At 30.5% G+C, this 11,187-nt stretch overlaps 1 protein-coding gene across 1 annotated transcript; it reads right to left on the bottom strand.

The window, feature by feature from the left end:
* Positions 1 to 1,399: 1,399 nt before the first annotated feature.
* On the bottom strand, positions 1,400 to 4,693 carry LOC7493567 (glutamine synthetase cytosolic isozyme 1). Its single transcript, XM_002305849.4, has 11 exons — positions 4,516 to 4,693; positions 3,515 to 3,554; positions 3,327 to 3,430; positions 3,179 to 3,227; positions 2,981 to 3,087; positions 2,650 to 2,866; positions 2,451 to 2,525; positions 2,313 to 2,366; positions 2,172 to 2,209; positions 1,921 to 2,080; positions 1,400 to 1,829 (listed from the first exon to the last, which is right to left on the bottom strand). Exons 1-11 carry the CDS (start codon positions 4,587 to 4,589, stop codon positions 1,677 to 1,679), a joined length of 1,071 nt encoding a protein of 356 aa, XP_002305885.1. The 5' UTR covers positions 4,590 to 4,693; the 3' UTR covers positions 1,400 to 1,676.
* Between the last annotated feature and the right edge of the window lie 6,494 nt (positions 4,694 to 11,187).

Here is an 11,187-nt window from a genome sequence, read left to right as displayed (position 1 = left end):
ACAGATTAAAAAAGTTAATCTAGATTAACTTAATTTGTTTTCTTTTTTAAATAATCCAAATGAAGTCATTTTGATAAAATTTTTTTTAAAAAAAGCAACAAGTTGAGGGCTAGGTTACTCACCGTGTCGGGGCAGATTATTTCTATTTTTTCTTTAACTTGTACCAATTTATATCCTAAGTCGACTAGGTGTCAAGTTGGTCTATCAAGTCAATTCAAGTCTTATAACTATATTTATTTATCCTTCAATATTTTATCTATGTAAAATTACTTAAGTACTAAAGTGAGATTCTTCATATTCTCACTTCTATTTATCGTGGATTATAATAATTAATTTACTATTTTTCTTTTTCAAGGGGTACAAAAGGGGCATTTGTAATATTTTTACTTGGTTTATTTGTTATTCTAGAATTGTTTAGTGGCATCTCGATCTTTTAATAATAAAAAATTATATAGTAAAATAATTTTATTGTCTTTAAAAGCAAAAAAAATAAAATTGAAATATGATCTATGAGCTTTTTTGATATTTCATGTTTTTTGCTATAGTATAATATCTTCACTGGAATTAAATTTTCAAAAGCTTTACAGGATGGGCTTACTCATCATTTTAGAAGAGTTTTTTCTTAATAACTTTTTTTGTCCTAGGAGCGATGTGGTATTTTCAAAAATAAAAAAGTTGATAATGCGTGTAGCTGATGCCGGTGGTCAACACTATTTTTCCATCACATCGTTTGATTTGTCTCGACCTCCTCTTCTTTTCTATATGGCATGTGTGGTCAATGGATCTCATATGTGACTACATCAACCATTTTTACCCCCTTTTTTTCCCTTTTCTTCTAGAAATTTGCGTCTAACCCTTCAAATTTGCACATAAAACCTTCAAGTTTGTTTTCTTTTGGTTTTGTCCATCCTTTTTTTATTCCTCTTTTTTATTTTAATTAATTTTTATTTTTTTTAATTTCACTCTCCTTCAAATTTTTAGTCTATCAGATTTGGTCCCTATCTTTTTTATTTATGTTCTTTATTATTATTTAAGATAGTTTTTTATTATTATTATTTAAGATAGTTTTTTATTTATTTTTTTCAATTTCACTTTCCTTAATTTCCTTTCCTTTTTATACTCATGCTTATTCTTTTTATTGTTTTTTTTTTTTTTGCTTTGATAAGTATTTTAATTTAAGATTTTTTTTTAATTTTATCATTTAATATTAAAATGAATGAGAATTGAATTTTTTTTTATTAAATTTGAGTATGTGATTTCATGAATTGCAAATTTTAAATATAAGGTAAATGCTCCATAACAATCCTTATTGCTTAAATTGAGTAATTGGGAGGTTATAGTTATGAAATGTGTGCATCATAGCATCTTTTCAAAGTGTATTGATCTAGAAGACATTCAATACTTTATCAACCAGCAAGAGTTTTATTTAGATTAGATAAAATCTGATAACATCTCGAGATGTGATCGGCATTACATCAAAGCAAAAACCTATATAACCCCTTTCTAGGCCCTATAAATCACAAGGCAAGCAAGCAAAGCAATGAACTCACTTGCTGCCTCAAATACAAAGGCAAACAAATTGACAGACAACCATCCCACTGACACAAATCTTTCCATGGTCCCTTGCAAAGAATACCACCGACACTATTCTGTCTAAGAGGGGCTTGTTGAGGTTCTCATGGCTTCCACAGGATGGTGGTTTCTGCAATCATGGAAGTAACAACATATGGATCCATGTTCGAAGCAGGTCTTCTATCCTCAAAATACCCCTTTCCTTCTTTCTCTGTGTCGCGACCAACACGAATAGAAGCTCCACGATCAGCCACACCCTGTCAATCGGACAAGATGTAATGAAATTAATGTTAGACATCTTATAAAAAGAAACCAGGCAACAAGGAAATTGTTTCTTCTTCCTCTTACCCATTTGAAGGTATTAATGTCAGCCGTTTCGTGTCGGCCGGTGAGTCTCCGCTCATTCCCTTCTCCATAAGCTGCAATGTGTTCTTTATGCCTCAGACCAAGCTTTTCAATTGCTTTCTTGATGATTTCATAGCCTCCTTCATTTCTCATAGACTCAGTACTGAAAATGTGAAGGATTTTCAAGTATGAGACCAAGACAATTAAAGAGCAAGCAAAAAACTTAAGCTGAAACCAACGATGCAAAATTGTACCTGTAATTTGTGTGTGCCCCCGCTCCATTCCAATCGCCCTGGCAAGATAGAAGTCCTTTTTTGTTAGAGCTTAAACGATAAAAGCTACCGAAAGATAGAACTTAGATAAGGGCTAAGTAAGGAAATGAAACAAAAACTGACCTGAATTGGCTTGGGATCAAATGAAAGCACAACTCCAGCAACCTCAGTAATCCTCTGTTAACATAAATATAGACCTGAGAAAATAATATAAATTGGAGTCCTAGTACTGTCTTCTGTAATCAAGTATACTAAAACTACCTCCAAAATATACCGAGCAGCCCATAATTCATCTCCGGCGGAGATACCGACTGAAGGTCCAACTTGAAACTCCCACTACGTGAAAATGAAAATGATTTAATGTTGCGAAACATAACAAGATCACAAATGTTCTAAATTAGAATTTAGAACTGTAAGATCAAATAAGTAGGGGGGGGGGGTGCAAGTTCTTTGATTTTACTTGGCCTGGCATCACTTCTCCATTGATGCCGCTAATGTTAATGCCTGCATACAGACATGCCTTGTAATGCGCATCGACAATGTCACGGCCGAAGGCTTTGTCAACACCAATACCACAGTAGTATGGTCCCTGAGGGCCAGGATAACCACCAATTGGCCACCCAAGTGGCCATTTAACATCTTTCTGCAACAAGGTGTATTCTTGCTCAAGGCCATACCTGGTTACATGTCATGTTTCAAGTTGATCGTAATTGTAAAATCACTGAGTAGGTATTCTAATAAAGAAAAAGAATGAACAAAATAAGGGTGGATTAGGATATAAAAAAAAATACCAGGGCTTCTCAGCAACAACATCAGGATGGCTGAATATCTTAGCAGCATCACATCTCTTATTTGTCGGAATTGGCTCGCCAGCAGGAGTATAAGCGTCACATATGACCTAAAGAATCAACATCAATGTCAGAGAAAATGACTTCAAGCTATGGTGGCTACATCAAGTGAGAAGATATAGTGGAAAGTATTGAGCTTACGAGGATGTTATTGCCCCTCCTAAATGGATCTCTGAAAATAGCTTGTGGACTGTTTCAAGGAATAAGTTCAGAAATATTTGAAAATTAACAAAATCAAAAGAACAAGGTGGTCCAACATTAGTAAAAAGAAAAGCAAATAAAAGCTTACTATAGGATCACTTCACTGTCTTGTCCAGGAGCCTGGCCTGTGCTGGAACCATCATAGTTCCATTTGGGAAGCTTTGCAGGATCACTAACTGGGCCGGAAAGAGTCTGTCCATAAAATCGAAAAAACCAATTTTATTAGCTTGAACAAGAACAACACATACAAAACCTTCAAAGCACAAAGTTATATACCCTTGCTTTGCTCCTTATATCCAATCCAGATCCACCAATCCTGTTCAAGAATTGAACAAATCATTGATTACTAGCTTGCTTGGTTACAGAACAAGGCAACCTCTAACTTCAAAGATTTATCAAAATTGAGCTTAGCCATGTTAACTACCATAAGAACTTGACAAAACTTGAACCTCCAAGGAAAAATCAAGAACATGGGATCATTAATTCTGATACCACAAATAATCCCTTTTTTAATCATACAAACAAAGAAAAAATTAATTAATTAGAAACAAACAGAATTCAATTAAATATCAATATTGGCTAAAACTATTTGCCTCGAACTACTAAAGTTTATCCTTAAAAAACTATTTGTTAAAAAAAAACCCGTAAGATTCTTCAAAACCGAGCATCTTATTGGGTCACCAATCGATCACACCGTAAATAGCTGAAGCAGGGCAGAGCCTTGTGTTCTGTTCTTTGAAAATGATGTCGTGGAATAAGCAGAGATGACTCACAATTGTTGGTTCACGTCAGATCATCGAATTGGTGACCTTACTTGTATTCGTGGTAGTTGAATATTACAAGCATAGCACCCAAAATTAAAGAAAAACCATCCAAAACTATGAACAACTGCAGCAGGGGAATGGCAAGAACTGCAAAAAGGAGAAGTAAAACCTTTCTTTTTTTTTTTCAAAATAAATGAGATACTCTTCGAAAAGCATTCGTTTCTCTGAAGTTAAATGACCAAAGAAAAGGACTCAAGCTACAAAACATATCTAATTATCTATAATCTTTCATGAAAGTAAAAGAACAGTTACAAGAACAAGAAAATAGAGAAATCCCACAATTCCAGAAGAGATAGGTTTCAAGAAAGAATCAAAGAAGCAAGCCAAAACAAAGCAAACCCTTTAACAGAAACACATAATCACACGCATACATACATACAAATATCCATACATTCACGTACAAAAATGAAAGAAGAAGAAGTGTGCGTGTGTGGAGAGTAAAGAAGGCAGTACCATAAGTACTCAGCAATGATTTTCTCAGTGGAGTCTGAGAGGTTAAGGTTAATGAGATCTGAAAGCAACGACATGATAAAAAAAACCAAAGAAACTTCTCTGTGTTTTGAGATTGTTTATGGAAGTTGTTGTTTCTATATAGAGACTTGAGCACAGAAGCGGTATGCTTGTGCTTCTTTTATAGCTGATGCGATTAGAGTGTTGAAGATATAAATGAATTCTAAAAAGATACAGAATTTTTTTATTTGATATGTATTAAAATAAAAAATATATATATAATAATTAAGAAGTGATTTATATAATTTAATATATTTTGTTTTTCTAAAATAAAATTATAAATGGAGTGAACGTTTCAGCGGCAAAGTTGAATTATGGTTAATGGTTGAAAGGAATCTAGTTAGACAGGTCCATGTTTTACTCTATTGGCTAACTGCTCCACCGGTTGTATGTGATTTTCTTTAATTACTTCCAATTCCCTGCTTAGAAGAGCTGTTTTCTAGATTTCACCACTATTATAAGGTCAAATAAATAATGAAAAACCTGTTAGCTTTGTAAAAAACTCGAGTTAACTCGTCACTTAATCAATACAAGATTGATCCAATTTATTTATTTTTTTTATTTTTAAGCTAATTAAAGTTTGTTTTCCCTTAAAAATTGAGTTATTTAGATTCTAAACATGTTTTCTAGATGTTTTGTTTTTAGTCAAAAAAAATATAAATTTTTTTTTAAAGAAATTGATTCTAATTATAAAAATAACTAAAAATCTAACTACTACACATAGTTTAAAAACAAATTCAGCGCACAAGAATTTGGCTTTTTTTAAATAAAGCAAGGCGTGTTTTGTCTATCCAACCTTAGGCACGATTGAGCTTGAAGCTTTTGACCCTTTTTTATTTTACTTTTTTTTTTATTTTAAAATATTTTTTTTAATAATTAAAAAAATTATTCATTAATGTCATTTTTTAAATATAACTAGAGCTTTTGTGGTGCTATTTGTATTTTAATGATTATGCATTAAACTATATTAACAAGTTTTTTTTTTATAAAAATGCACATACATATTTGATGAGAATACAATATATGTTTTTTCATATTGTTTTCTCTCAATAATTTTTATTATTCTTTTCATCTAATCAAATAAAAATTATAGAAATATTAGTTTTTGTTTCTTCATTGCTTCAAAATCGTTGTGGGTATTTATTTTTTTAAAAAATGCTTATAATAAAAGACATGTTTTTTTCCATTAAGGTGGATAAAAATGAAATAAAAAAAGAAAGATACAGATAAAGAAATACATGATTTTTCTTGTTGACTTAAATTATTTAAAATTATACGAATACTTATTTTAATTATTTTAAACTTTCTATTCAAATAATCTTACATCAATTCAGCATTGTAACTCGATGAAGAAATAGCTTAATTGAAATTAAGTGCGCTTGGTAACTTTTTTTAAATTAATCTTGATTTAATGATGAAATTAATAAAATAACAATAAAAGACTATAGAGGTGACATATAATTTGTGGGAGTAAAAAATACATATTTGTTAAGAAATAAATCTTAATTATAAGGTTGTGATTAAAAAAAATCCAAAATTTAGAATTAAATTATAATTTTTTCTCAAAGTTGCAGGCATCATGGCAACATTTGCCATCCCTATTTGACATGTAATCTAGTAAATTCTCTGGCAAAAGGTTGTATAGTAGAGCTTAAGTATCTATCTGGTTACCAACATTATAGGGTCATGACATTATACGCTTTAGTCCTTGCATTTCGCTATATAATAATATTTAAAAAAAATAAAAAGAAAAAACTAAAAAAATATTTAAAATTAAGATTATTAGAGGATGAATTTGACTTCACATATGATTTTTTTGCTAGAGAAATTAACAATAATTTAAGGAAGGACAAATTACCATGTCTAATCCGGGCTTCACACCATCTTGCCTATATTCTCTTAAGCATAAAGCAGTCCTCCTCATCCAATATTAATTATCTTAAAATAAAATTTATGAATTAAATATGCCATTTTTATTCATAATTAATCTTAATTGAATTTCTTAAGTTAATTTGCCATGTCTAATTTTGACATCGGATTCTTTTCATGCTATAATTCAAGTTTTTGTTTTTTCAAACCGAGCAATTAATATGATAAAAATTTAAAAAGATTTTTTTTTAAAAGTACAGGGATTAAGATTATAGTATGTTTTGTCATGTTTTTTTTTTATAATATAAACCATTAAATTTAAATTGAATGGTTACATTAAACATCTATCTTAAAAAATAAAATTATTTTGGATGCTTTATTGTAATTTGTTTTCTATCTATGCAATGTGAAGAGATAATGACTCGATTTTCTACCAAGTGTGCTCCTCGTAACTCATTTATTACAAGATAAACCCAATTTGTCCTTTCTAGAGTTTTAAGGCTAAGAAAAGGTCGAGAAGACCTTTCCAATTTTTGGCTTTATAGGAAATATTATCCCATGACATCTGAGTTCATGGTTACATTGAAGATTCCATGGATATTGATGGATAAATAATTTTTGACATTATTAAAAATAATTTTTTATAAGGCCCGGATATTGTTTATATTTTTTGGAATATTTAATTTATTTTTCAAAATCAGAAGAATTAATTTATTAGGGATAAAAGGTTTTTGAAGTGGCACAGAAAAGTATCCTCTTTGTTATTTTGTTACAAAAAAAAACATATTTATTTTCTAAAAAAATAATTTTATTATAACCTTTTGAAGGGATAATACAACCTTGCATGTACACCAGCCATCGGCCATGCTAATTCATATGAAGTATCAACCACTCAAAATTAATCAACTGCTCGAAGTCCAGTTTTTGTGATGGAAGTTTCTTATATTCCTGGTCTGAATGGAATAAAATGATTGACTTTTTGGCAAAACCAGAAGCTGAAAACCCAGAATTGCCAACTGGTGAGGCAGTTACCACCCCATATTTATTCTTGTTTGTTTTTGTATTTTAAAAATATTTATAAAAAATTTAAATTTTATTTTATTTTATTTTTTAAATTAATATTTTTTAGTGTTTTTAAATCATCTTGATACACTGATATCAAAAATAATTTTTAAAAAATAAAAAATATTATTTTGATACATTGTTACAGTAGTGTTTGTTTTGTGTTTTTTTAATAGAAATTTGATTTTTTTATATAATTTTAAATAATTTTAATATCAAAAATGAATTTTAAAAAATAAAAAATATTATTTAATATATTTTTAAATAAAAATTATTTTAAAATCAACCATTATCATAGAGAATAACAAAGATGTTTGAGGCCATCAAAGCAATGTAATCCCAAGAACGGTCATTAACAATTTTGAAAGGAGGTTTGCAGATCTAAATTATTCCAAAACAACTCAATGTATACTCCAATTATCAAAGCCCTTAGGTATATCAATGGTCACCACAGACATAGAATAAAAAATAATTTGCAAACTAACTCAATTAAAAAAAGAAAAAAAAAAAAGGAAACAACACAGCTTGGGAAGCTGCGCCACCCTCAGCCCCCCCTTCGACTAATTGTGGGGCAAGACAGGTGAGAAAATCAGTTTACTAATGATATGTTTATGTGGTTAAGAGATTATATTAGGGATAATGGGCATATTAATAAGGCTAATAGGTCTATTTTCTTCGCAATTAGTTGTCATGTCTTTCATCAGATTATTAGATTTTTAGGGCCTCAAAAGGCCAGAGTAATTAGATTATCTTCAAAGGGCAATTTACCTGCCTTTTCATCATCTTGTCTATGGTCTCATGAGTAGAAAGCCGTCCTCCTCATCCAATATTAATAATCTTAAAATAAAATTTATGAATTAAATATGCCATTTTTATTCATAATTAATTCTTTTTGTGCTATGATCAAAGTTTTTTTTTCCAGGATTGTTAATCCAAGCTAAGAAGTTTATGAATAGATTAATTTATATTTTATTGCCAACTATGATCAAGAACCGAACCGAGCAATTAATTTGATAAGAATTTGAAAAGTTTTTTTTTTCAAAGTTCAAGGATTCAGATTATATTATGTTTTGTCATGTTTATTTTTTAATATAAACCATTAAATTTAAATTGAATGGTTCCATTAAAAATCTATCTTAAAAAAATAAAATTATTTTGGATGCTTTATTGTTATTTATTTTCTATTTATGCAATGTCAAGAAATGATGCCTTGATTTTCTAGGACCCTTAGCAGTTTTCCCTCTCATGAAGTGTGCTCCTCGTAACTCATTTCATTACAAGATAAACCCAATTTGTCTTTCCTAGAGTTTTAAGGCTAAGGAAAAGTCAAGATGACCTTTCCAATTTTTGGCTTCATTGGAAATATCATCCCATCAACATCTAGTTCATGGTTATATTGAAAATTTCATAGAAATTGATGAATCAATAATTTTTGACATTATTAAAAATAATTTTCAAAGTCTAAGTCTTTATTTAGAAGGTTCAAGAACAAGAATATAACTTATTGATAGGTGAGTGAGACTTGTATACATACCCAATATTTCCAGGCTTGGCAAAATACTTGGCCCAGGAACACGGGTCTAGCTTGCTTCCAGGTCCAATGCTCTTTGGCGTGGCTACGAGTTGAGGGCAGTAGACACTAGTCTAGCGAGCTGCCAGACCTAGCGCTATTGGGCGTGGTTGCATGCCGAGTCTAATTGGGCATAGGTCTAGTGAACCACCAGAGTCATTGCCCTTAGGCTTGGCTACGTGCCTAGCCTAATTAGGCATGGGTCTGGTGACCTTTTCGACCTATTGAAATTGGGCTTGGCATGCATGAGTCTGACAAGCTGTCATATTCACCTCCCCTCGAGCTGAGTTGTGTGCCAAACCCAAATGGGCAAGGGTCTGACGACCTTCTTGACCCATTGACCTGGGGTTTGACTAGGTGTCAAGCCCAATTAGGTATGAGTCTAGCGTGTTGTCATACCCATTGATCGTGAGCTTGAGAGTGTGCCAAACACGAAGAGCTAAAGGCCTAGAGATCATTATAGGCTCCATGTTGGGTCATAAGACTCTATTTACTTATTCTTATGACTTTTAACATCATATTTCCCATTAATATTAATGCCAGAGTATTTATCTCTTATTCCCTATTAATATTAATGTCAGGGATATTCATTCTCACATTAATGTTAATGTCAATGATATTTATCCCTAATGAGTGATATACGGGTAAAAAAACCTCCTGAATTATTATTAGATATCTTTTATACAGGGTTCTGGGAGTATAAATACCATCGGATTCACATAGATAAATGATTCACAATCTTTATTCTCAACATAAATACTTTTTAATTTCAAAGCATTTATCATATCAAAACAAAGAACAAACATTTTTATTTTTAAGAATAAATGCTCATTCTCTCATTTAATGTAATTATTTGCTTAAAGGTTTTGACTTTATCATTCGAGGATCCCCAAATCCCACTAAAAAAAAACTATTTTGCAATTGATAAGCTTCCTACAACAAACTACAAGTTTCATAAACCATGGAGAATAGACTATATTGCTAGAACTTATGATTAACCCATAATTTAACCGCTAAAGAACTTATTCCAAAACACTTTGGCTTTTGAAACATCATTAGATCGATTATTGTTTTATTTTTAATCATAAGAGTCATATCTTAGCATTTTATTTATCACAATATCTCTTTGCTAAAAATCAAATGTGGTCCTTCTACTTTAAATTGAATCAAATCAACCTCTATGTTCTTAATTACAAGTAGTTTCAATTAGTAATCCAAATCCATTACTATCTATTTAGCTAGATAAATATCACATGTTAGAAAATAATTGGATGAAGGATCTCAAATGTTTTTGTTATACCATCATCTTAACTTCTAATTAAAGGTGATTCAACTTAGTGTATGTTTGGCATAGTGGTGACTTTTGTGGTTGATGTTTGAAAATGTATGCTTAAAAAAACTATAAATTATATATATATTTTAATCAAGCTTTCAATAAAGAGTTTTTGGCGAAACTCATGGAAAATTGTGATGTGTGTTAATTAACCAAACACTTTTAAATATATGATAGAGACAAAACATAGACGACATTGTACCATACCACATAAACAAACAGAGCCTAATTCAATTGGTATAGATAAAGCCAAATGTTATTATGTAATTGGATGAAGGATTTCAAAACTGCCTTTCACTGGAAGATTGTGGTTGATTTGACCCAATTCAAAGTATAAGGTATTTTTCTTTATCAAATCTAAAATTCAAAGGGATTACACATGATTTTCCCCTATGTCTAAAATATTAAAATATGATAATATCATAAAATGCAAACCTAACTTTGGTTGTTTAACATCACACGCATCTTGGCATCACAATCTCTAAAATATCAAAATATGATAATTTCATTTATTTTTAATGAAATGTCAATTTACAATGTCTGATCTTGGCATCACAATCTCTAATTTGAACAAAATATATAGCATATGGGCTTTTCATTGTAGCACCAGACATAATTTAATGTGAATTGCTATAACGAAATTACTATTTTACCATTGAGTGGAAAAAAAATGGAACCCTTGGTTGTGGGGGTGACCTAGTTTTTTTTAGTGATTCAGTGGTCATTAAAATATTATTTGGGGGTATTTGAGTCTTTCTTAAAAAAATTTCATATTAAAATT

This window comes from Populus trichocarpa, chromosome 4 (genome assembly GCF_000002775.5).
Source record: "Populus trichocarpa isolate Nisqually-1 chromosome 4, P.trichocarpa_v4.1, whole genome shotgun sequence".
Lineage (NCBI taxonomy): Eukaryota > Viridiplantae > Streptophyta > Magnoliopsida > Malpighiales > Salicaceae > Populus > Populus trichocarpa.
The sequence above is the reverse complement of the archived record's forward strand: the minus strand, read 5'-3'. Positions and strand labels throughout refer to the sequence as shown.

What these genes read in the sequence shown, in the direction of transcription:
- LOC7493567 (XM_002305849.4), bottom strand. Translation starts at nt 4,589, where the DNA reads ATGTCGTTGCTTTCAGATCTCATTAACCTTAACCTCTCAGACTCCACT. An exon ending in GAGAAGTGATGCCAGGCCAA is followed by an intron (nt 2,526 to 2,649) that starts GTAAAATCAAAG and finishes ATTTTCACGTAG; the next exon opens with TGGGAGTTTCAAGTTGGACC. An exon ending in GGGGCACACACAAATTACAG is followed by an intron (nt 2,081 to 2,171) that starts GTACAATTTTGC and finishes TCACATTTTCAG; the next exon opens with TACTGAGTCTATGAGAAATG.